The sequence below is a fragment of the Episyrphus balteatus genome, chromosome 3 (genome assembly GCF_945859705.1).
Source record: "Episyrphus balteatus chromosome 3, idEpiBalt1.1, whole genome shotgun sequence".
NCBI classification, from domain to species: Eukaryota; Metazoa; Arthropoda; class Insecta; order Diptera; family Syrphidae; genus Episyrphus; species Episyrphus balteatus.
Window position 1 is genome coordinate 28,683,151 of NC_079136.1, and position 26,617 is coordinate 28,709,767.

A 26,617-nucleotide genomic window follows, 5' to 3' on the forward strand; every position below is an offset into this window, starting at 1 on the left:
TTTCTTCTTGCTAAAAGGAAAATAATCTGTAATTGGATAATTTTCCTACCATTAACAATATGCAAATGAGTCTGTTTACATGGTTGAAGTGGTCTCTGCAGTTTTTAAAGATTGCCTTAAAAACGTCAAAGAAAATAACTCTTTTCAAAAATTTTATATCTTTGTGTTATGTCAAAGCTGTTGCTGAATTTCACATATATTCAACCAATTAATCTCTCTAAGCTAGGAAACTCGTACGCCACCCGCAAGCTAAGTTAAATTCAAAACAAAAATATTCTTCTAAATCTCTTGTTAGTTACACTAAAAATGGATTGTTATTGTACAACGTACAATTTAAGGTTTATCAGTAACCACAAAAGTATTGAAAAATGATAATGTAAACTACAAAATTTTTTGAATAAAATTAAATTGAAAATCAAAAATTCAAAAATTTAGACAGGTGGGAAATTAATATTGGAACAAGTAAAAGCTTAAATCACCCCCTCCCCCTCTTTTTATCCTAGAAAATGATTTTACGCTCATAATTTATTCACCATCACCTACCGCTTTCTTTAAAGGCTTCTCCAAGGGAAATAACCAGCCGTTGTCACACCCATTTTTTAAATCATCAACGTTGTCCAGGGTCAAATTGACCTATCACGAATTTTGATCGTTTATTAATAGCAGACCCAGCACGAATTTGATCGTTTATTATTTTGGTATAAGATGGTCGATTGTCTTGAAAGAAGTTATAAGTGGTAGATACTGTAAATGTTAGCTTAAAGATTGTCACACGACTATTTTTTAAATTTTTATTTAAATTTATTAGTGAAAAAACCAATCGTCAAACATTTTGTTTAAATAATATAAATTAAAATCAAATTGTTAATTTAAGCTTTAATTTTGCCCGCAGCTTTTTTCATGCATTAATTGCCCATTCTCAAAAAGTCAAAGTAATTACCTAACTTTTGATTTAAAACATATATTTTTTTTAATCAAATTTTTGAAAACGAGGCATTGATTTTTTTGAAATTTCGGTTTTAGATTTTTATTAACAACTATACTACAAAATCTCATCGCAATTATATTTTAAAATACAAAACTTTAAAAATTTATTCAGCTTACAAACTGAAGAAATTACTAATCCATTCAATTGTCTTGCTCCGTTTTTCATACTTGTTAACAAAATCACCTTCATTTTTTTTTTTTTTTTAATTACAAAAACATTTACATTCAGATTTAAATTCCAAAATACATAAGTATTTTTGTTTTGACGTTCACTTAAAAGATTATTTATTTATTTATGTACAAAAAGATAACACAAAAATGAACACAGTTGCCTTTATTTTACTGCTGGTCCCTTAAGCCCTTTTATTTTCATAACCTACATCTTCCTAAAAATAATATTCGACAAGCCCCTTAATATAAATTCGCCGAATTCAAAAAATAGAATTAAATTCACATAATTTTCAAAATGTAACTTGGTTACGGTTTAACCACCCGCAGATATTGGCCAGATGTAATATGAAATATTATTTCTTATTTCTGCTTTTGATTAGGTCTCATGTCGGGCAATGTCTTAAGTAACCTAGAGTTACACGACAAAACCAAAATAATTTCAATCTCCCCTTACATAAACATCTGGAATAGTGCACCACCTTCATAATTCAAAATAATAAAAAAAAAGGAAAACAAAATAATATACATTAGATTAAAAAAAGAACTTGTCAGAAGAAAAAAAAAATGTCAAGTTGTATTTCTAATAAGTTGTCAATACGAATATACCCAATACTCAAACTCATTCCATTTCACTATACTTTCTTATAGAAGGTTAAGGTACTGTGTGCCCGGCAGCCTGAAACCTCAATAAAAGGTATCGTTGACTTCCGCTTAAGTGAAAACAAAATTCTGCTATTCAAACAAACACATTCCCGCATATAATATTGTTTGTTTTTTCTTTTTTTTTTTTTTATTTTATTTACCCTTAAGCTCTAAGAAACACACAACAAGCAGAGACGATGACAAAGTTTATCATAGCTCTTCTTTTACAGAATTGGTAAGGGTATGGTAATATTTGTGTGGGTTTCGAAAACAAGGTGGTGTAAAATTTTTCAATCACTTAATAAATTTGGAATTTTACCTATACATAAAAGGGTACGGGTTTGAAAACGTAGCTTTTGGTTAGGTAGGCCTTTTGCAAAAAGGCTTCTATAAATTCCTGACGAAATTAACTTTCTAGAACATACTTACACTCGTTTTTGATCGGTAATTCTGCAAATTTCTGAATTTTGAGGTTTCAGTGATTCCTATCTCACAAAGATTCCCATTTTTAAAAGACATTTATTTGCTATTGTCTTTTAAGATTTTTATTGCAAAATGCGAATCACCCTGTGGAAATGAAAAGAATATCAGAGTTAACTAAACCCCCCTTAAACTTATGCTTTGCCATCTAACAATCACCTTCTTAAAAAAATATACGGAAAAAAAAATAAACTCGTACACAACACAAGCGTACGCTCGAATTCATCGCTCCGGGATACAATTGAACAAGAAGTGGAAAATTTCTACCTCCTTGCATTATAGGATGTATAGGTTCACATACATAAAGGGAAGAAGGCAACATTTTTCCACACCACTTGAAATCCGTTCCAGATTTTAGAACAGATCAGAGAGGGTTTCTATATCACGACCCTGTTGAGAAATTGTTTTATTTTTTCTGAAATAATAAGAGATTTTTTTTTGTCTTCATTTATTATTATTATGATTAGGTAACCAACCATAATTAGATGCATGGTGGACTGAGTAAAAAAAATAAAAAAAAAATTACCCAAAATACGTCGCAGAAAAAAATTAAGGTTTCAGAGGAAAACAGTGTTCTTTAAGTCGGGCTTAGAATTTGTTTTCGACTCCCATCCAAAGGCATGGCGCAGTAGAGAAAGACCGAATTTTTCATTCAAAATGAAATGGTGCGGACGTCGTGCAGAAGTTGTTCGGGGCAATAGAAATTTCTGATAATGGTGCGGACGTGGTGCAGCAATGGTGCGGCGGTCAAAATGTGATGCGGACGTGGTGCAGGGGTGGTGCGGCGGAATTCCAATTTTACTTGGGTGGCTGGAGAAGCTGGATGGTGGAGGCCCAAATATACAGCAGATTGTAGCCGCCTTATGGCGCTGTCCATCCTTAGTAATTTTTGAAAAACGCTAATGATGAAGATTATAATTTCTACAGTATAACTTAGTAAAATAAATGAAATAAAATATACAGGGTGTCCCAAAAGTAATGGATCAAACGAAATATGCTGATAGGCCAACTTAAGGGCTCTCAGAATTTGGTAACTTGTTCATCCCAAATCCTTACGGTTTTCGATTTAATGCATTTTTTGTGAAATTTCGAAAAATGCCGACTTTGCATCAGTATTTTGCTTCCTCCGCTCATAATTGATTTTTGTTTTTTACAATTCTTCCACTAAAACGTTGCCTAATAATAGGAAATAATTAATTAATCAAAATATTTTTTATTTCATACGCCATCTTGCTGCAAATTAATTAACAGTTTCATGTTTTATAAAAACTCAATTTCTTACTTTTATTTCAGAGCAGCACTCCGAAAAAAATTTGCATGGTGTGATACTGGTTTATTATTTTAAAAACTTGCCGTGTTATTGCAGTTTCCAAAAATGTATAAAAATTTCCAAAGTTGAAATTGGAACGAAAGATATTACAATTTAAATGTAACAAAACAGGGCTTTTCAGAGAAAAATAACAAAGAAAAATAAACACATTTTCTCGACTGTAGTTTGTTTATTTCTTTTTGAATAAAAGTCTCGACTTTTGTTTGTTATTTTTCTCTGAAAAGCCCTGTTTTGTTACATTTAAATTGTAATATCTTTCGTTCCAATTTCAACTTTGGAAATTTTTATACATTTTTGGAAACTGCAATAACACGGCAAGTTTTTAAAATAATAAACCAGTATCACACCATGCAAATTTTTTTCGGAGTGCTGCTCTGAAATAAAAGTAAGAAATTGAGTTTTTATAAAACATGAAACTGTTAATTAATTTGCAGCAAGATGGCGTATGAAATAAAAAATATTTTGATTAATTAATTATTTCCTATTATTAGGCAACGTTTTAGTGGAAGAATTGTAAAAAACAAAAATCAATTATGAGCGGAGGAAGCAAAATACTGATGCAAAGTCGGCATTTTTCGAAATTTCACAAAAAATGCATTAAATCGAAAACCGTAAGGATTTGGGATGAACAAGTTACCAAATTCTGAGAGCCCTTAAGTTGGCCTATCAGCATATTTCGTTTGATCCATTACTTTTGGGACACCCTGTATAGGCTCGTTTAAGAATCTCTTGTTAATATTTAAATACATTGAAAGATTTTATAATATCCCAATTTGATAATGCATCAAAAAAATATAATAATGTAATTGATTTTTTAACAGCTTAATCAACCAACGTCCCATCAAAACCTGGTATATTCATGTAAAATTAAATAAAACCATTCATACTTATGACAGCACATTTCGGCAATTAACGCTAATCCTTTCAATTAGATAATAATGAATTTCGTAAAAAAAAAAGTGTTATTATTTGATTTCATGCTCTACGAAGCTTATTAATAAATAGAGCTTTTAATACGAGACCATACGTATAAAAGCATCAAAAATACCAAATTCTGTAGTATTAACCTCAAGCCACAGTCATGGGAAAGTCAGTAACTTTAATTCTGATCGTTTGTATGGTGATTGGGGCTTCGGTAGAGAACTTTTAAAAAATATCTATTTTAAGTAAGAAAGTATAATTTTTTTTTTAAATTTTATTTATAGATATGTTCGGGTGCACCCTTATTAGCCGCTAATGCTGACCTTAAAGGTTCCAGTTTACAAGGTAACTTTATAAAACTAAATTATTGTCTATTAATCAACCTGATTATTATAAATTTACAATAATGAATTTTTAGGTGGTCCACCAGAAGGTTGTGGCCCACCACCTGATGGTCAACGTGGTCCTCCTCCATCTGGGCCTCCTCCATCTGGAATGCCACCTGGTGGTGGTAAATGCGGACCACCACCTACATCAGCTACATCTGGTTAAACATGATCCACAACAGTTAAATGCTACTTTTTTTGTATGCCTTAAAAATTATAAGCAAATAAAATTTAGACCACATAATGCAAGGAAAAAGAAAAAAATATTAAGGTTTCACAATAAACATGGAACACTTATTGACTATGCTAAGAACTAAAACTTTTTTTAAACAAATTTTACGGAACAACCATTCATTCACTGATTCACATAGATTATTATTTATTGCTAGCTGACCCGGCGGATAAAAATCGTTCCAAAAATACAAACATATATATAAAACATTTTTGATTGGACCACCCTAACCATTTAGTGGTATGAAAATAGGTGTTGGTCGATTCTTTGACTTACCCGATATACCCACAAAATTTCATAAAAATCGTTCCAAAAATATATTTAAAAAATTTTGGTTGGACCACCCTAATTAATTTATGGTATGGAAATTATGTTGGTCAGACCTACCCGACAAACACAAAAAGGTTCGTAAAAATCGTTCCAAAAAGATACAAAAAAAAATTGACTGGGTGTACCAATTTAGAGGTATGAAAAATAGATGTTGGCCGATTCTCAGACCTATCCGATAAGCACACAAAGTTTCATAAAAATCGGTCCATCCGGTTCGGACGAGTTTAATAAGAATAAAAAACACTGCGACAGGAGAATTATTACTTTTGATCAAAGTAAAATATGAGCATGAGCAATTTAATATCTACGAAACACAAAATTTGTACATATTTTGAAAATGAAAAAAAGTGTACCAACACATGTACACACTTTTACGGTAATGCTTCTCACTCACAGACATTCACTTTTATTAAAATTTTTTTGTACTCGTGGGAACATACCTTTTAAAATTAAGTAGGTTCAAAGTTCAAAGCTGCCTTAAATATATTAGGCCAGGGAATTTAGACATAATGGAGCCCTGATCCGGACAAATTACTATACAGGATCTTCTTTCCCGCCAAAATGCCCATGAAATCTCGGTCCGACGCGACGGGTGGTTCTGTAAACTCCGTACAACTTGCCATCCATGGTGAGGTAGGAACTATGACGGCCGGCTCCCGGACTATTAGAACTACAAAATTTCAAAAGTTCGATCCCTCAGAACAGAAAAACTGTTTGATGAATAAATCTATAAATTTTCAGATTTCAGATAAAAAATCGTAGAAGAGTCAAACAAACAGAAACTTTAAGCTTATTTATTAAATTGCTTTTATAATTAATTTGTTTCACTTTTTTATGAAGGAAAATATCTATTTTATTATTTATAAATATGTGCGATTACGCCATTTAAAAGAAAAAATGTCTACTAAAACGAAAAACCAGAAGAATGTATGTAGCTTACACCTGCTTTTTGTTCTATCATTATACCATCATTTTTCACTGAGATACAGTCTATCGAAAAAAAAAGTCACGAATTTTTGTTTTTTTGTTCCTTTAATTTTTTAGGCTACACCGAAAAAAAAAATTGATAATAACAGCTATCAAATTAACATTTTTCAGTGACAAAAGTCGTCCAACAATTAAAATATCAATTTTGATATTTTATCATATCATTTTCACATTTTTTAATTTCAGATGGGATGGTGAAAATTTCACTTTGACAATTAAAATATCATTTTGACATTTTTTTACGTTTAAGTGGACAGTGAAAATTTCACTTTGACAATTAAAATATCAATGTTGACTAGATTTTACGTTTTAGTTTATTATAATGAAACCTATTTCTTTCTTTTTCTTTTTTATTATTTTTATTATTAAAAGAATTTTCTTTCTTTTTTCAAAACATTGCTGAAAGGGAATATTCTTTACAAAATAATGATCATATTATTTTTTCTATTATAGGTGATATAATTGTTTTGTTATTTTCTCCCAAACTATGTGAAGTAAAATCTTAGTGCCGATCAAATTTTATCAGTAAATCATACATTTTACTTCGAAAAAACACAACGCGCCTTTAAATTAGTACACATTAAGAATTTTGTATTTAATATTTTTCAATAATTTGGAATGAGAAATTGATATGAAAAAATGATAATAAAATATCAAAAAAAAATTCCAAAATGTGACATTTAAATATCATCCTGATAATAAAAATGTTGTTTTAACATTTTAAATATCATTAAACACATTTTATAGAGCATTTTTGGCTGATATTTAAGAAATGTTAATTTGATATTTAAAAAATGTTAAATTGATATTGGTTTTTTTTTTCGGTGTAGTGTTAGTGTGAGCCTGCCTTTTAAAATTCAGTAGGTTAACACCATAATAATAATTAAATTTAATATCAAAAGTAAATTTTCAATCTGATACAAACGTCGGAAAAGAATTATAACTCCAAAAATTTTGAATTTGGTTAAACTGTGTATAGCATTTTATTTGTGTTAGTCATATTTAACCAGAAGATGCTGTTGAAGATGATGTTGAGGGTGCACTAGTTGCCATACCGGATGTGCGAGCACCACGTTGACAATCCCGACCGTTCGCTGGAGCACCTACATATTTTCATTGAAATTGTTAAATTAAATCTGAATATTTTGTTTCCATATAATATTATCTATGTACCTTGTAAACTGACACCTTTAAGATCATCACTAACAGCTAATAATGGTGAACCCGAACAAATCTGTAAATGACAGTTTTTTAATAAATCTATGTATATTACTTGCTTTTGAAGGTATTTTTGAAAATTCTTTACCGAAGCACCAAACAGTATACAAACAACTGAAATTAAAATTATTGTCTTTTCCATGATTGTAGATTTAGTAGAATTATTCAAAATTTTACGTTTTTTATGTTTTTATACTTCTATCTGGTCAAGTAAACAAATCTCTATTTATTAATGGAATTCATAGAGCGTAAAATCAAACAATGAAAGTTTTTTTTACATATTTTTTTAATTGAATAGACGAGTGTTAATTGCAATAATTTGCAACCATTATTTCGTTCACTTTTTTAAGGTTTAAAAGATATACTATAAGCTTTTTTCGGACTTTGTCATTAAAAAAAAATTAATTTAAATACTGATCATTTTCCAGAATTTTATTTTTAAAGAGGGAGATTATGATTTTCCCTAAAATTTGCAAACGCAGTGCGATTATATTATCAAAAATGAAGAAGGTTCAAAAGAAAAATCAAAGATGTATAAATTCAGAAAAATTTTTTACTGAGCTAGTTACTGCGTTACCAATAAAAACAAAAAATTTGTGGCTTCTAAGTTTAGATAAAAAACTGTGCTTTTTTAACAAGTTTTTTTTTTATTTTAATTTATAGGGTTGTATAATTTGTTGCCAATTAGTTACGGTTGTTTTGATTTTGTTGCTCAATTATTTTTTATATTTTTAACGCCACTTGGCTAAGTTATTAAGAACTATTGATGTATAATTTCAGCGAATGAATGAGCAACAAAATCGAAACTGCCCTAACTAATTAAAATTTTCAGAATCAATTATTAAGTTCGTTTATGGAAAAAAAATATGTTGCGTATACACCACAGTGTCCAACAATTGTTCTTGAATTTCATGTAACAAATGTTACACTATTTTCTATTAACTATAATTCAAGTAGGTAGGTAGGTACATTATGTAATATAATATCATCCTTTAAATGATTTCTTTTAGTTTTCCAAATAAACAACTATCGTAATAATCATAACACATTCCTTTTTTTTTATCAAAAATTAAAAGCAATATTAATTTTTCATTGAATAGTTTCTAAAGGACATCACTTTAAATGAAATGTTAAAAATTACTTTTTACATCAAGAACATGAAAGAAAAAAAAGAATATAATACCAACATTCAATAGAGCAATAAATCTGACACTCTACGACACACTCTCGAGGCTTCAATAGAAAAGACGAAGACGATATTTTCAAGACAACCATATACCAACAACAACGAAGAAGTCGCGTCGCGCGTCTTCCGCGCGCCGTTTGAAAGTTCATTTCTTTAACACACTTTTAGTTGTCAAGCATATTAAATGATTGCCGGTAAGGAATTTCACTCCTTTGTCTACGCTTTCCAGGTCCTTGATTTTTTGTTCGAAAGTGATTGAGAGATTGGGTGTGAGGTGTGTATAGCGATGTGGGGGTCGGGTGGCTATATAGGTGGTAGCAATGGGTGTACGATATAAAGTTCAATTGAGAGTCTAACTTGTGATTGACTTATTCGGGTGGAAATTGAAATCGTTGTTTCCAGTTTTTTTTTTTTCCTCTCTTTTTTCTTTTTATTTTATATTTGCTGTTCTATTGTGTCTCGGCACTCTTGAAGCCCGTCTGTTCCTGGCAGAAGCATCATCACGTGGAAATGGCAGCAGCAAACACTTGCTGCGCCACCGACCGGGAAGAGGCAGACAATTTTAAGATTGAACCTAGTTCGTTGTTCGTGTTTTTTTTTCTGCTATTTACTCTAAGAAGAACGACTCGAAGACGAGGATGAAGACGAAGAAAAAGACGACGATGACGACGTCTGTTGCGTTGGAGAGTGAATTGAATTTTTCTTCTTTACTCTTGCTGTTGCTGGAAATAAAACGCACTGAAAGAATCGAGAGAAATTATTATCATTCATGAATTTCACTGAATTTGTCGGAATTTAATTTTATTTCTTATTTTTTTTTTTTTATTTTTGTATCTGTACATTTTCCTTCGGTTTCGCCTTCTGTTTTTATATCCTCGCGACAAGTCTTAAACATTTTTCGTTGATTTCTTCTTTTTTTTCACGGAAGACTTTTGTGGATTATTCGTTGGACTATAAGCTAAAAAGGGATGCTTCATGTTAAATCGAAAATAAAAAAAAAATATTTACTAAGAGAGATATCTTGAATCTAATTTTTAAATGGTAATCATGATGGCATCTTGAAGTCAACAACACTCCACCATTGCTACGTTTTATTAATTTCTTAAAGTGCTCGCAATGTTAAGAGCCAGCAGCAAAGATAGCAGGGTGGAGTTTTTCTTGCGAATAATGAAAATTGAGTGACAGGACATAAAATCGAATGAAATAAACATGATGCAAAGATGTTGTTGGGTTTAAAAATAAAAAAAATATTGGTTAGAATGTTATGGATATTTTGGGTCACATTAAATTTAAGAAAGAATTAAATATTTAAAATGAAGAGTATTTTGAAAAGTTAAAGGTAAACATTTCATGAATTCAATTAAAAGTATCATAAGATAAATTGTCCTTGTCACTCTATTCTATTCTCAATCTTTTAATAAATTCGTCATCTACATATCTGGTTTCTTTCAGAATCAAAACTCTTATTTAGGCCCATTTGAGAGTAAAACTTTTATTAGCAGTCTTCAAGTTTCTTGAGAGTTGACTTATGTTGGAAAAACCTGTGGACAGTTAGAACTAAACTATGAAACTATTGTGGGAAAATATTAAATAGAAAAAACGTCGAAAGGAACAAGATGTAATTTTTCATGACAATGATACTCTTGGAGGCTTTGTCAATTCCTCGTAAGAGGTGGTAGGTACTCCTGAAATTTTTTTTATTTTAGGTGGTGGAAGCTGGTAATTGAACCCAGATCTCTGGCACCATAGTCCATCGCACTAACCATCAAGTTCCGTGGATGGTTTTTTTTTTTCAGAAACATTGGATGTTATAGTTGGTTTACTGACAAGGTCATCTTTGAATCGTTTCACCCAATATTATAGGGGAAGTGGGGGCAAGACCGCCTATGGGGGCAAGACGGTTTTCGTACTATATGTTGTATGAAAAAAAGTAAAATTGGCAACACTTGCAATATAAAATAGGTGCCCTTTGGTATGATCGATCACGTCTGTAAGTTTTAGCAATTGCGGTTAAGACCCCGAAGAGTTACGGTAAATTTTGTGATTTTTCATCAAATTCTTATCGTTCATGTGAAAAGTCAGTGGCATTTTTGACACTGAAATAATTAAAATTTTTAACTTTTCCTTTTTTTATAATACAAAGTGAATATTAAAAAGTATTTTCTGCGAAAGAAAGAGTCATAAAGATAAATTTAAAAAAAAAATAATACAGAACATCAAATATGATATGACTGGGGCAAGACCGCCCATGGGCGAAATTGGAAGCTCTGGTAGCTTAAACAAAGTGAAAAAAGAAGTTCACCGTTAAATCTTCCAAAAATCTAAGCAACAGGCGACAAACAATACTGTAATTGATGATGATGAAGAGAACTCTTCAGATTGTATTTGTACCTTCTATCTGCAATCCAAAGTATTGTTGGATTAAGTGCAAAATGTGTACCAAATAGTACCAAAAAGCTTGTGCTGGAGTGAGAACTAATGAAAATATAGCATAATTGTGTTATTATTACAAATAGGTTGCATTTAAAACAATAGAAACGGTCTTTCTACCAACAAAATTTTATAGGGCGGTCTTACCCCCATGTGGGGGCAAGACGGTTTTTTGTTTGATGTTTTTTCAAAACTTATTATCTTTTGTTCAGTATTTTTAAATTTTCTTATAATAATGAGAGTTTCTGCAAAAAACATTAAACTTAATAATTAAAAACTTTATTCTGTTTATAAGATGTTTTTCACTGGTTTTTAAGACAGTCAAACACTAAGTGGGCGGTCTTGCCCCCACTCCCACTATAGCAGTAAATGGTCAACAAAAATCAAAATGTTTCATTGTTTGTAATGCTGTAAGTAACATTATATTAACCATTAAAATTATTCAAGCAAAAATGTTACGCATACACCTCAGTGTCCTTATTTATTAAAATTATTAATAAAGTTATAGTCTTTATGGTTATGGAACTTAATTATCTCTATTGAGGGTTTTTACTCCTATCCTAACCGATCTTATTAGTCATTTAAAATTGTAAAAATATGTTATGTGGTAACATCCTTTGAAATTATAACAGTCGTTTGTCTCACACTACAAGGGTTGACCACGCTCCTTAATTGTGGAAACAAGCTTGTTCATTTGAGCTAGAAACATGATTTGTGAAATTATTTTATTATAACGAATTAGGACCATTTGCTGAATCGGAACTTAAATAATTTATGTTGAACATAAACTCTTATTCCCTACTTTTTCCTCTGCGTAAACTGTCACATAAGGATTTATGTAGAACTAAAATGCTTAAGTATCGATTCAGCAAACGGGTCTCAACTTTAAAAAATGCAAGATCGAGTCTCGAGGGAGATGCCCCTCTTCATGACGGTGGTTCTGATAAGATATTAGTGTCAATTCCCTGAGGGAAAAAATTTAACATAAAATGTTAGTGTTCAACGTTGAATTAATTTTGAAAAACTAACAGGAAACATAAATTAAAATTGAAACAAAGTAAGAATTTTATTTATTTTTGTCGGACTTCAGCTTTTGTTGTATTTTATCACCACAGTGAGGTAGCACGTTAGTAAAGCATTCACCTAGTGACCCAAGAGTTTAAGGTTCGATCCCCAGTGGCTGCCAGTTTTTTTCGGTTTTTTAAATAAATTGATGTTTTTTTTTTCAAGTTGAAATAACTTTGATTAAAAGAAGTTTTTTAACGGCAAACCACTTTCGTCTTTGTTTAAGTTGTTTTTTCCCCCAGTGTTCTTCGCTTTTTTTAATAATTATATGATCCACCTTCAATCTTCTTAATTTGAAATTAAATAAATGTATAATTTAAAGGATTTTAAATTAACACAATAAACACACTTTTGTGAGAAAGTACATACATTTAATAAAAATATTTTGTTTGATTCAAATGTTAGAAAAACTTTTATGTTTTTTTCTGAAGTAGGTAATACATTCGAATTTGTATTATTTTAAATATTTTTAGTTTAATTCTTAAAAATATATTTCCTCTTAAATTTTTCAATAAAACAAAATGTTACACATACGCCATAGTGATCAGATCAGGTTGTTGTTTAAAAAAGACTTGATAACATAACACGTTCCTATACAAACCAAATTGTTATCAAAAAATTAGAAATCTTATAAAATAAGGTGACAACATTATTGAATGCGTTAATATCAATTTGAAAATAGAAATATTAATAAATTTAATTGTATTCTTTTACAGTAGGTATAAACATTTATTTGGGAAAATTAAAACCTATTATAAAGGGAAAGGCTAAAAACATAAAAAAAATTAAAACACATAATAGCAGCGATCACTTGTAATCTTGCTTTACCTACGAAGAGAGCCAAGAATCGAAAGGGTTTATTATATATCGCATTCGAAAGGGTGTTTTTTTTTCGAGGGAAATAAAATATTCCATTTTATAGTGCTATGCTAACCATATTTCGGAGCAATGGAATAATATATGTATAATATGTATTTTCAGGCATCTAATAGAATAAGAGAATTTTGCTTAGTTGAAATTTGTAGTTAATGATAAATTGAAGTTTTTAAGGGCTTCTTATTAAAAAGTTTTCGTAATAACAAAAACCCAACCTCTCCCTATATATCTTTTGTATAGGTACAAAATAAGATTATCCTGTGAAAAATTCCGCAGTGCAGCATATTTTGTTCTTTTTTTTGTCCATCTTAATTATTATTTATTACTGTTATATATGTTCCTTGACGAGTTAACGCTTTAAATTAACCGAACTAAATTGATGTTGTCGTTTAATCCGTCCATACCGCTGTATCCATGTTTTTTTTTCGTTTTTGCTTTTTATTCTCTACTTACAGCCGGATATTGAGAGCACAAAAAGATGGCCGCTCCCAGGATTCACACGTTCACGTTGTAATCAATCTGATTGAACGGTGGTGGTGTATGGTACATGCAAAAAAAAAAAAAAAATAAAAAACATAAATAAAAAAACCCATGCAAGCTGCAAAAGTATTTATGTGTATTGGTAAAGGCGGAATGGGACATGCACCTGAACATACATATAAATGCAAATATTTTTAAAGTGCAATTTTAATAGCACTTTAGGTGTGAATAATTTACACGTCAGCCGCGCCGAGCCCGATCCCGGTGAGATATCAGTGTCCTTATTTTACAAGCGTTAATGCGTGCATGTATCTGCATATTTTTACTTTTGGTTAAGCTTTTTTTTTTTTTGTTGTATTTTATTTCCTTTTTTGTTTATGGATAATGGAGGAGTTTTTAATTTGTGGGCGCTGATTGTGAAAACATTTCTCTTTTTTTTTTGTAATTCAACTTTTATTTTAATGTAGGTAATGACGAGGTCACGCTTTTTATGTTATTCAGCTCATCAAATGAATGGTGTTGATTTTAAACCAATTTATATTGTTCGTGCGTAATGCCAACGATATTGTGAATCTGTAGATGTATATCCACAATTACGGTTATAATTTTGGTTTTAATGTTGCTAATATGGAGGGAATATCAGGCACCGCAGGCATGAAAAGCAGACTTATTATGCTCGGAGCTGCAGTGCAGTGCAGAGTTGAAACTGCGTTGAACTTTTTAAACGCAGGATTCCCAACAATACACATTTATTTGGATCTAAAGGCCTCATAATTTTCTTAAAAAGCTTATAGTTTAATGGTTCAAGTGAATTCTTTAAGTTTCTTTACTATAATAATTATTTAATTATTAAGAGAGAGTATGGTGCATGAAGGTCCACATAAGGCATCTTTACTGTTTCTGCGTTCCCTAAAACCTATGGTTGTAAGGTTGGCATGAATGAGACTTAAAGATAGTTTTGATTTTTCATATTAATTTTAAATAATACAAAATATTTAAAAGTAGGTATTTTTAAAGTGGAAGGGTAACAGTCTTGTAGATAATTGATACTCCATCTGGACCACGCCAATTGCTATGAAACACCGCATTTTCTTTCTTAAATTCATGATTTAGTAGGTAGCCAAGCCTTTTGACTTTTGAGTTCTACCCAATTTGGCTAAGAGTAACTGCGTCTAGCGTAGGTATATTATTCAGTTTCGTGAAGAAAAAGATTAGTGAAATCTTAACACCAAGCTCCATTTTAACATAACATAACTCCGATGTACTACTTCGAAAAACTTTGGTTAATGGTTACATCTTACATCCGTAAATCGTACCAATATAGTTTTTCGAAGTAGGACATATCGGAGTTAGAAGTTGGAGCTTTTTGTGCCAAATGTTAAGATTTCACTTGCCTTATCTTTTTCACAAAAGTGAAGAACGTGGCCTAACGCAGTCTAGCTCTAAGGGACATGTAAATTTTTCAAAAAATTTGTCAATTCAACAGCTTTTATTTAAAAACATAATAAAAGACATAGTTTTTGGACAGTACGTTATTTTTGGTGTAACCGTTTCCGTTGATTTTTAAATTTGTTTATTTCCAAATTAAGTGATTTTTTTATAAAATTGCCTCTACCAGCTAAAGGGGCGGGGGGGAATAGATACCCAGGTCCCATACATTTTTTTCTTGTCTTGTCCCCAGCTTTTTGGTACATTCCTCCTGAATCATCCCGTATATTCGTTCCTCTCAATGGTTGTCAACCCAAATACCACGTTTTATAGCTTTAGTCTCATAGTTGAATCAATTATTTTCAAAACATGATAAGTCCATGATTTTAAATTTTTCAGGAGAAGAAAAAAACTTTCTATTTTCTATTGATGTGTGTAGCAAAATTTGTAAAAAATATATTCTGTAAAGGACTTCCCTAACTATAGAACATCGTTTTGTTTTTACTATTTGGACCGATAGTTCAAAAGATAAAAAATGAAAACGCTTTTGGTTGTATAATACTTTGAAAATAAACGGATGTGAAATTGTTTTAATATGGATACACAATTTTTTTTAAGCCTTAGTCTATCAAACAATTGCATTTGAGATTGAAATACAATGTTCAGAGTGCTTGCAGACGCTTTAAACTTAAGACTTTCAGCCAGTAGTATATTATAGCATTAACACATACAAAAGCTGTTGTTTATTTTCAAAAGATGATAAGTCCGGGACTTATCCTGTTTTTGATACTAAAAAATATTTCGCGTAGCTGTTAAATCGGATATACATATTATGTAGATAGATCAGATAGTTCATATTTTGAAGACTAAGTTGTTACCCCTAGAGCACAAATTTAGTCCAAAAAACGAATTTTGAATAAAATGGACTTATCATGTTTTGAAAATAAATGATTCAATTCTGGTTTTCATAACTTTGGTTCTTCATAACTTTGGTTTTTCATAACTTTGACGCGCATAGCTCTGGTATAGGTTGGGGTCAAAATTCTGCCGGGGTCAAAATTCTTTTGTCAAAATTCTGCTTTCAAAATTCTGCTTTACAAAATTCTGCTTTCAAAATTCTGCTTTTCAAAATTCTGTTTTTCAAAATTCTGCTTTTCATAATTCTGCTTTTCAAAATTCTGCAAAAAATTAAAAAAGGGTTTGGAAAATGTTAAAAAGCGCGCGCTTTTAAACATTTTCCAAACCCTTTTTTAATTTTTTGCAGAATTCTGTAAAACCATCTTTTTGAAAAATTATTTCCTTATTTGATTACTTACCTACATAATTTGTCATTTTTTAAATGCGAATTAATTTTTGTTTTATAAATTAATAAATTTGAAAGTATTAAGAAAAGGTTTTTAATATTAAACATTTCCGAAAATAACTAAAAATTTATTAATTTATCAAATAAAGATGAATATTCAAAAATTTGAATAAGAAAAGGAATATACAACATCGGTTCCAATTAGTATACATATTTTATTTGAAAGAAAGTCAGTATATGCATTTCAAAAAATATTTGCGACACTTAAATAAAAAAATTTAGGAAAGTACCAATGTTGAATTACATTAATGAGGTGTATTTTTCTTTAGCCAGCGCATATGCTATAAAAAAAAAAACAGAATTAGCTGAATTTTTTTGTTCACATATAATGCTGGCAGAATTTTGAAAAGCAGAATTTTAAAAAGCAGAATTTTGAAAAACAGAATAGAAAAAAAGCAGAATTTTAGCTGAAAAAGCAGAATTTTGAAAAGCAGAATTTTGAAGCCAGAATTTTGACCCGATCCCCTCTGGTATTCATAACTCCGTTACTTTACATACGCTAAGCGGTGCAACGGCAAAGTACTTTTTATTTTGAAAAGCTGCTGTCCACTAAATAAGTCGAGAAAATAAACCATTCCCATTTTCGTTATAATCTCTTGTTTATATTTTCATAAATCCATATAGTTCCCCTCAATTATTGCCAACCCAAAACCCAAAAACCACATGAAAATAAAGTTTCCGTCATTTTTAACGCTTTGATATTCATAGCTCTGGTTTTTTATACCTTCAGTTTTTCGTATGTGTGTCGTGTATATCTTTATCGCTCATAAATCTGGTTTTCATATGTTCGTTTCTGTTTCCCAAGTGCGACTCAATCGTGCATTTAATTTTATATAGTTCTTAGATTTATTTTTTTTTTTTTTCTTTTCAAGAAATTCCATATAAGTAATATCTAAAAGAATAATAGAAGAATAAGTCGATAATCTACGTTTGAATTGCAGATGAGTTTATTGGTGTGCGCTACTTGGTAATCTAATAACATCAACGAACAGACTATAAGAGCAGTATCACTAAGCAGCTTCAAACAACAGTTGTTGCAAATTCTGCTTTATTAATTTGAAAAACAAAAACAGCATAAAATCAATTATAGATTACTGAGTAAAGAACTACCACATTACGGTAAATATTTAAAACAGCATTAGTAAAGACAATAACCAATCTAAACTCACCACATTCATGTTAGGAAACATCTTAAACACCAATCTTTGTTGGTAGATACAAAGCTTTTTCAATAAGAAACTTTCGGATGTCAAAGTTCAACAGAAGCAATTCGAAACATTCGTTTAATAAAAACGATTTATTTAAATTTTTAAAGAAAATTATTTTATTTATAAAGGATAATTCAACAAGACATCTTGTCGAGCCAATTCCAACAACATAGGATCGTCGAAGAACTTATTAATCGATACATCTTCGGAGAGACCTTTCCTTCTTCTCGTCTTAATCATAAACTCTCTGGCTAAGTGTGAAGCAGCTTGAGGTTCTAGTGGTCGAATGATGATGGATTTATCCAAAGGATCACCTGGTACAATTTGCCAATGATGAAATACTGACAAACAAAAGGCTTGTCCTTGAGTATGTGTTCTCAAATCAGTTTCAAAACCAAACGAATCAATGGCGGGAATAAATGCTTTGATGGTGTAAATTGGCGAACCAGACACAGGTGCATCTTGTGTTACATGTCCTCTGAAATAATTTATATATTAGTAAAAATAAAACAATTAAATTAGAAACTAAGAACAAACCTTCTTCTTGCCAAAACAGTGTAGACAGCCGAAACACAATCTGCAGGTGCTTGTACTTCAACGAATAAATACGGCTCCATTAGTCTTGGAGTTGCCATCAAGAATGCGGAGTAGGCGACACGACGAGCTGTTGGGATGACTTGTCCTCCACCACGATGCAAAGCTTCATTTGCTATGACTGCATCGAGAATTTTGAATTTAACATTCCGAATGGGTTCTTCACAAAGGGGACCTTCCCTCGTTCCCCATTGGAAACCTTGAACAATAGAATCTTTCACTGAAGTCAGTAAATTTTTGTCCACCTCCGACGGAAGAGTATCATCAACGAGAATATTTGGCCCAGTTGTGTCCGGTCCAAAGGCCCAAATAGAACGAGCTGCCAACAAATCCCAATCGTAGTTGATTTGGAAGAACTCGCCAAGACGTTTTTTGTTCCAATTGATCGAAACCACTTCATTTTCTATATCCTCTGCAAGTCCCTTTTCTAATGGTTCAGAAATCATTGTAATTTTATTCTTTTTATTTGGTGTTTCAGCAAAACATTTCAACGATGAAGTTTCGACAACAGTTTCACAGAAAGCCACTACCGGATCTGCAACCTTGATGTCGATTTCTGAGTACATTTTACGCAAATCATGCATTACACAATCCAAATATAGTTCTCCTGTACCAAGGATAACATGCTCCCCAGACTCTTCTACACGTGTCGACAACAATGGATAAGATTTGTTCACCTTTCTTAAACCATCCAACATTTTTGGCAACTCAGAAGGATTTACTGGCTCGACAGCAATTTTAATTATACTCTGGGTATTGAATTTAAGAGGTCGGAAGATATAAAGATCCTCGACAGCACTTATATCTGCTATGGTGGAGGTTTTGACAATACATTGATCAATACCTTCTATTAGAACCCAATTGCCGGCCGGAACTCGATTAAGTTCGACTTTATAACGAGCTTCATAGACCCATAAACGTCCAACTTCTAGAATTCTCGAGTCTTCTTCATCTTGAAGAGTATAATTTTCACCAAGAACACGAACTTCTTGGCCTGCATGGAGTGTTCCACTCACAACTCGTGCAAGAACCTTTAAATTTAAACACAAATTAATATTTAAATATAAACAGAAGATTATGTTTTTGTCAACTTACTTGAAAGAATGTACAATCATCGGTTGGATACATTTTCGAGCTGTGAACCATAAGTGTTCCATTTTGATTGCAATTTATCATATCCTTGTAAATGTCTCCTTCTTTAGGGCCTGTATAAATATGATCGACTTTCTTCTTTGCATTGTCCAATGGAGACTTAATATGTTCCACACACATATCGACAAATCCACTGAAGTCACTCATAAACCTATTGCAAACTAATCGCAATAAAGGTCTTATATTTGTTTTCATCTCTTCTTTGGTAACACGAACATTTAACTCAGCCAAGGTATCTAAGAGTGTGGTATCAACATCTCCCACAACTTGAGCAATAAGTTTGTACATTGGTTCGAGAATAAATTCAACAAAACTACGCTGTGCCGAACTGTGTGGTGGTTTTTTGGTGAATTTACGGCTAGATTGATTTGAAAAATTTTGTTAATTTATGCAAAAGATTGGATTTATAGAACAGTCTTACGATTTAGTGTGGAAATACATATCACCCCAAAGTCGTTTGGCAAACTCAATGTAGTTGACTCCTTCATAAGTGTCGGCGTATAGTTTTGCAAATGATTTTAGAGTAAAACAGAAACCATAGAGTGAACTTGCAAAACACACATTGCCAAGGGTGGGTGAAACCACTATTGCCTCGTCTCCATCGCAATAAACGCTGAAATGAAAGAATTTTTGCATATGTTATTTAAGTTTGTGATTTAATCTTCTTTAATCTTTTTTTAAACAAGCTGAGCAGAACATAAACAAAATTTGCGTGCTGACGGCCCACGATTTATCTCTGACTGATCTGCACTAGAAATCAAAATTCTAATTTGGACTTAAAACAAGAAAGATCATTACAAAAAAAATTTGGGGAAGTTTAGGAATGTTTTCACTGTTGGACTTTTGGATCTCTTTGAGTTCGTTTAATTTAAGCAATACAATAATTTTGGAATGCACATTTCTTATAAACTTCCTCCCACAGAGTTAGCATAATTAACGCAAATCATCATTTAATGTATTAGAAAACTACATATTTTTAGTGCAAAAACACGTTTTATGAAGACTGTAATTTGAAACAAATAAAAGGGTATATCGCTAGGCACTATCAATGTGACTCTGTAATGGGATGTACCGTGCCGTAGGATATACCACGGTTGCCACGGGCATTTGTGAACAAAATTGGTCATTTTATTTTCACTTGGTCACTTTTTACTCTATTTTGTCATTTTTTTCAAAACATAACTTGCTTTCCAGCAATGACCGTAGGGAATAGAAAATTTTGTTTGCCTATTTATGATGATTTAATAAAAAACAAACTAATTTTAAACAATTTAAGGAAATGAAAATAGAGATCAATTTCTGAAATTTTAATTTTAACTTCATTGGTTAGTTTTTCAACCTGAACAAAATCACAAGAGACATTTTTTTCTCTTTATCTTGAGTTTATTTTGACCTTAAAAAATATACATGTACATATTCAATCTTTTTGAAGTACGTTAATTTATTATGAAACATTTACTATCTACGCAAGATTTTTGGCAAAATTTACATTTTTTCATTCGATATTGTGTGTGGCTTTGAGTTCTTCTAATATTAAGGACACAACATGGAACTACATTCATGACAAATCATTTTTCAATCGCACTTTAAGTAGATAATAATTTTATATTTTAATTCAATTTTATTAAAAATAAGCGAAAAAGAGCTCAATTCCACATAAAAAACAAATAAAAAGTAGTGCTTTTTAATTTATATTTCTAAACATGTTGGTTTTCGACAAAATTAATTAATTGTAACCAAATTAACTCCTATTCAAAATTATTTCCTGTCCCCTATATACGAACTCCAACTAACTGAGTGATATCATTTTTTGAATATACGTATGTATGGAAAATGTTTACAAAACATTCAATAACTATTTCAGTCTGATAGGAAATATAAAACAGAGAAAGGTGCTTTATGAACAAAAATCTTCTACCTTTCTGATGCAAACAACAAAGTAATGTTAAACTTAAACTATAAAAAAACATTAATTTATTTACCTCAACAAACTATTGACTTCTTCAACAATGTGCTTAAGCTTAAAATAAGCATCCTGAGGAGGAAGCTTTAACTCCAAAATAAGACGATCAATCTGGAAAAAAAATAGGAATACAAAATCGAATACAAAAATCGAAGTGTAACAGTTATTTCTGAAGACTGAATGAAACAATAGGGTTTACGTTTTTCAGTTGAAAAACATTGTAGATTAAAAAGACAACTTACCTTATTTATGCAAATTGTGATGCCCATTTTCTCTTGGACTGCATGTTTCAACAACCTCTCAGTATTGAGCATAACTCCTTCAGCGGCATCAACAAACACTACAACACCATCACACATTCGCATTGCAGCTGTTGCTTCGTCCGAAAAGTTAACATGTCCTATAAGCATATAAGAATATTAAATGGACCTGAAGAATATGTATTTATAAACTAAACAGCTTACCAGGAGTATCAAATATATTCATTAAGAAACTTTTATGCTTAACGTCTGGCAAAACAAGAGTAATAGGAGTAGCTTTAATGCTAACTCCTCTTTCTTGTTCAGTAAACAGAGTATCTGTATAACGAAGTGTTCTTTCCTCAGTTGTATCAAATTGAGGATGAGTCTCTCTGATTAGACAATCAACAAATGTAGTCTTGCCATGGTGCAAATGACCAATAAGAGCAACATTTCTTATCAATGGTGGTGTATCCATCAAATCAGCCATGAATCTAAAACAATCAATTAGATCAATTTGTTTATGGGTCATAATCTTGGAGGTGGGAAATTTCGAGGACCGAATTCTTAAAAATCGAAAACGGTTTTAGGGTTCTAGAAATAATATCAATGTGAATGATCTATCATTTTATTATGATAGTAGATCTTAAATATATCATATATAACTTTATTTCTTTATTTTAGTCATGTCCGAAACACTTAGGCCATAGGTAATTTTTTCTTTTGTTTTTTTGTTTGTAACTTTTTAGATCAAAGTATATATTACAGCCATACTTGATAGGATACTGATTAAAAATACCCAAAAAAAAATGTAGAATCATGTGTGTAAGACCACATTATTTATTCAGATTCTAAGAGCGTTCCCGGAAATGAAGTTTTGAACTTAATTTATTTTTATTTTTTATGTCACAAAGAAAAACGAAATACTTTTGAGATTTTATTGTAGTGGCCTCGATTTTTGATCATTAATCAAAAAAAAAAAAAAATTTGAATCTAAATATACCCCAAAACTAGTGTTCCCGGAACGACGGTTAATTGATGTACGCTCTTATAGATGAAACTAAAACAAACTTATAACATAAATTTAATAGCGCAAAATTTTAAACGATTTAGTATCAGTCTAATTTTGGCTTAGTTACTTACTAAAATGGCTTTAGCAATTTACTTAATCGTTTAAAATTTTGCGCTAATATATTTACATATGTATAAAAATAGGTGTGGAATGATAAGTCTATATAATATAAACTTTAAAAACTGCGTGCAGCACCATTTGTACGTAAGATTATTAAAAAATTAACACTTTAACAAATTTTGCTACGATGCGTAGTTTTTCTTGGGACAACTTTTATTAATATATAAAAAATAGCACAATTTAATTTTTTTGTAAGAGATGTACAAATTTATAGAGAGTATTGTGTATAAGTGGTGTTAAAAAAAGAAATACTCAAAAATAATTGACTTCAATGTGTTTTTAAGCCATTTCAGTTTTTGAGTTATGGATATGTCCGGGAACGCTTTTTTGATTATATTATTTTCTAACCGAAACATATATACACTCCTTTTCATCAGAATAGATACACAATTTTTCAAATGTTCATTAGGCCGTGTGTGAATTGCGTTAAATAGTTAACACCGTGTAAAATTCTTGACACTATTGAGGTGAATAAAAAATGTTCAGCTGTTAAAAATGTATTGGGCTCTGGGACCTGGGGTGGAATCGCATAAGGTGATGGGTGATAAGTCACATTTGTGATTATGAAATGTGATCACATAAAATTTTCCGTCTGTGTAAGGTGATCACCAAAAATGTTTGATAAATTGGCATCACTCTGCTGGAATACACAGAATTGGCACAGAATTGGCACACATTTTACAAATTTTCATTGTTCATTCATAAAAACTTTTTTTTATTGTGGGCTTTCGGTTTGTTTTGCTTCTGTTTTATTGAACAAAATAACTAAAATTAATTAATTTATTACAAAGGTGTATTTATTTGCATCTATAAGAAGTGTCCTTCAAAGAAAAAAACATTCAGTTTATGTGATTGAAATTATTTTTGTGGAATTCCTTAACCATTTGAGAATATTTATTGTACAAGGAAATCTGTTTCTAAACAAATGATCTCAAATGGTTCCTGGGGTAAAATGTTCATTATAGAGTAAAAAAAAAAAACATCGAAAATTTTCTGTAGATAAATATAATAATATATTGTGCATTGATGAGCTTTTACATTATGCAAAAATAAAATAATTCAAATAAATTAAGATTTGTTTATTTTTGTTTTGCCTTGAAAATTTGAATACGAAATATATTTTGTATGGAAAAGTGATAGCAAAATAGTAGTCATAAGAAAAAATCACAAAAATGTGATTATAACTGTTACAATCACCTTTTGCAGATCAAATTTGTCTTTTGTGACTGTCAGCGATCACAAATCACAGTAGCCGATTCCACCCCTGGTTAAATTTGAGCTAAATTTTTTTTGCAGATGGTTTTGTTGTTTTTTTTTTTTATTAAAAAGGAGTTTCATGGCAGAAAAGAGGCAGAGAAAAATATTAAACAATAAGTCATACAGCTGAAATTTTTTTGTTCACCTCAATACTTTCAAAAATTTTACACGGTGTTAACTATTTAACGCAATTCACACACGGCCTTAATCGTTTGTCCTCTATAGTGGTGCGTGACCTAATAAGGTTTTTTTGATAGTTTAAGATGTTAGGAAAAACAACAGCTAAAATTATTTTTAAATTGACCATAACTTTCCCATTGTTTTTCTTGCAAAGTATTTTTTGAGAAAAAATTGATTCATTTTTTTCTTCATCAGAATAGGTACACCCTTGTTATCTTTAATGTTTTTGTGGATTTCGAAAAAAAATTACCATTGACTGGAGTTTCCTAAGCTTCGAAAGTGTAATTCAATAATCATACTTCAAATCGCTAAACAAATCGAAAACACCTTAATAAATAAAATAAAGAATGAAGGATCCACCAGAAATGGTATTGTTAAAAACAATTACGAAGTATGAATATTGTCTATCCAGACTTCAGATACAAACATTCTGGAAGTAAAAAAACCACGAATGGTGGTAAAAAAAAAAATGCAAAAAAACACTCGAAGATGAGTAAATTTTTACATGTGCTATCAGTTTTGGTGGATTAACGAAAAGAATAAACGTAAAAAGCAGTTGTAATTTGTAATTTTAGGACAGTAAATAGAATAGTCATTAGTCCCAGTCTTCTAAAATGGTTGAATTTTGAAAAGACACCATCACTAAACCAAGTATGCGTTTAATGTTTTTGAAATCCTATAGAACATTAAAAGTTGAGTGCTATTTCTTGTTATTTTTGGATTAACAATCATTTAATTTTGATGTCCTTGGTGAGTTAAACTATCAGTTTTCCATTCTACGAAAGGAGAAACCATTTTGAGCCCATCTTCATAGTTAAAAAAAAAAGAAGTGTTAAGGCATGGAAGAAAGTACTTCCGAAGAATGGTCACAAATATTTGTAAATGAATAGGTATTCAAGAAACTTTTCTTAATTCTCTAATATTTGTGAACAAGTATACTAAATTTTTCAACAGTACCAGGCCCCCTCCCAAAAATAATGCTCTGTAAAATATTGGAAGAAAATGAAAAATTAGGAAGTACTTCAGTATCTGCCATAGAAAACGGAAAATGGCTGGCCCATACCGATAAAATTTGTGATCGCCGATTTTAAGACAAAAACATTTTCTAACCCACCATTTAACAATTTAAGGAAGAGATTCAGATAGACTGCATAACGAGATTTAACAATGCAATTCTTGGACAGTTTTGTTATTTTTTATGAAATAAAAAGGCCACTATACAAATAATAAAATAAGTAAAATACATTCTTTAGAAGAACTTGGTTTAAATTCATTTCATGGACCACTTTGACATCATTCTTTATGTGTACCTATTCAGATGAAACAAAAAATAAACTCAGTTTTTTGTTATAAAATGCTTTGCCACAGAGAAACAAGAAAAATAAACACACCCTTTGAATTATTTTTTTTTTTTTTTTGTTTCTGCTAACAACGAATTGGCATAAAAAAAATTATTTAACTTACACTGTAAGAAAAAAACGAATACTGGACATTTGAAAAGTTGTGTACCTATTCTGATGAAAAGGAGTGCCTATTATTCTAATTGGTATATGACAAAAAAAAACTTTAATCAACTGTTACTTTGATTTTTTTTAATTCCTGGACATCGAATTTTTCACCTCTATGATTTTGAACCCTTATAGAATTTTACATTCGTAGGTACTTACTCCATTTCATAAGTTGTATCAGGTAGTTCTTGTTCTTTCAATTGAAACTTTAACTTTTTAACCGGTTCAATAAGTGGCTTATCCAATGGTTGGGCATCTTCTTCCTGAACAATCGTCTCCACATCAGGACCATAAACTTCAACAGCAGTTGGATAATAACGTTTGTCTTCATGCAAAACTACGGCAGTAATTTCTTTATCTTCATCGTTTTCTGGTTCATCTTCTTCCATAGCGTCATCCTTAAAAAAGAATGTCAATCATTGTTTTGTATGTAAATTTGATGCTTACATCAACGTCATCTTGTATATCGGTTTGTCCATAAATACTTTGATCATCATCATCGTCACTGTCCAAATCGGGTCCAATGTAATTACCGAATTCATCGTATAAATCTGAATCCATGTTTTAGAGAGGTTTGACTGTAAAAAGCAAACGTTTGTTTTTTTTCTGGCGGGGTATAAATCAACTCAACTACAAACTATTGGTAAAAGTTGGAAGATTGTATTTACCTGAAATACTTTTAGTATATGAGTTATGTACTTGATATTAAATTGGTTCAAACTATTTAATTATTTTGTAATTTTTAGTTAAAAAATGATTATTTCTTTGCATTCGCAGGAAAACGTTTTCACAAAAATGCAAATGAACTTGTC

At 30.8% G+C, this 26,617-nt stretch overlaps 1 protein-coding gene and 2 long non-coding RNA genes across 3 annotated transcripts; all 3 read right to left on the reverse strand.

Moving 5' to 3' along the window:
- Positions 1-6,923: 6,923 nt before the first annotated feature.
- On the reverse strand, positions 6,924-7,859 carry LOC129916608 (uncharacterized). The gene is made up of 3 exons (XR_008772512.1): positions 7,773-7,859; positions 7,640-7,700; positions 6,924-7,569 (listed from the first exon to the last, which is right to left on the reverse strand). It is a non-coding gene; the product is annotated as an uncharacterized LOC129916608 (long non-coding RNA).
- A 1,846-nt stretch (positions 7,860-9,705) lies between these two features.
- Positions 9,706-10,057, reverse strand: LOC129914166 (uncharacterized). Its single transcript, XR_008772142.1, has 2 exons — positions 9,879-10,057; positions 9,706-9,828 (listed from the first exon to the last, which is right to left on the reverse strand). It is a non-coding gene; the product is annotated as an uncharacterized LOC129914166 (long non-coding RNA).
- Positions 10,058-17,825: 7,768 nt separating this feature from the next.
- On the reverse strand, positions 17,826-26,469 carry LOC129915643 (116 kDa U5 small nuclear ribonucleoprotein component). Its single transcript, XM_055995284.1, has 9 exons — positions 26,253-26,469; positions 25,965-26,203; positions 21,894-22,162; positions 21,672-21,829; positions 21,449-21,540; positions 19,888-20,079; positions 19,410-19,824; positions 18,258-19,345; positions 17,826-18,198 (listed from the first exon to the last, which is right to left on the reverse strand). Exons 1-9 carry the CDS (start codon positions 26,364-26,366, stop codon positions 17,841-17,843), a joined length of 2,925 nt encoding a protein of 974 aa, XP_055851259.1. The 5' UTR covers positions 26,367-26,469; the 3' UTR covers positions 17,826-17,840.
- Between the last annotated feature and the right edge of the window lie 148 nt (positions 26,470-26,617).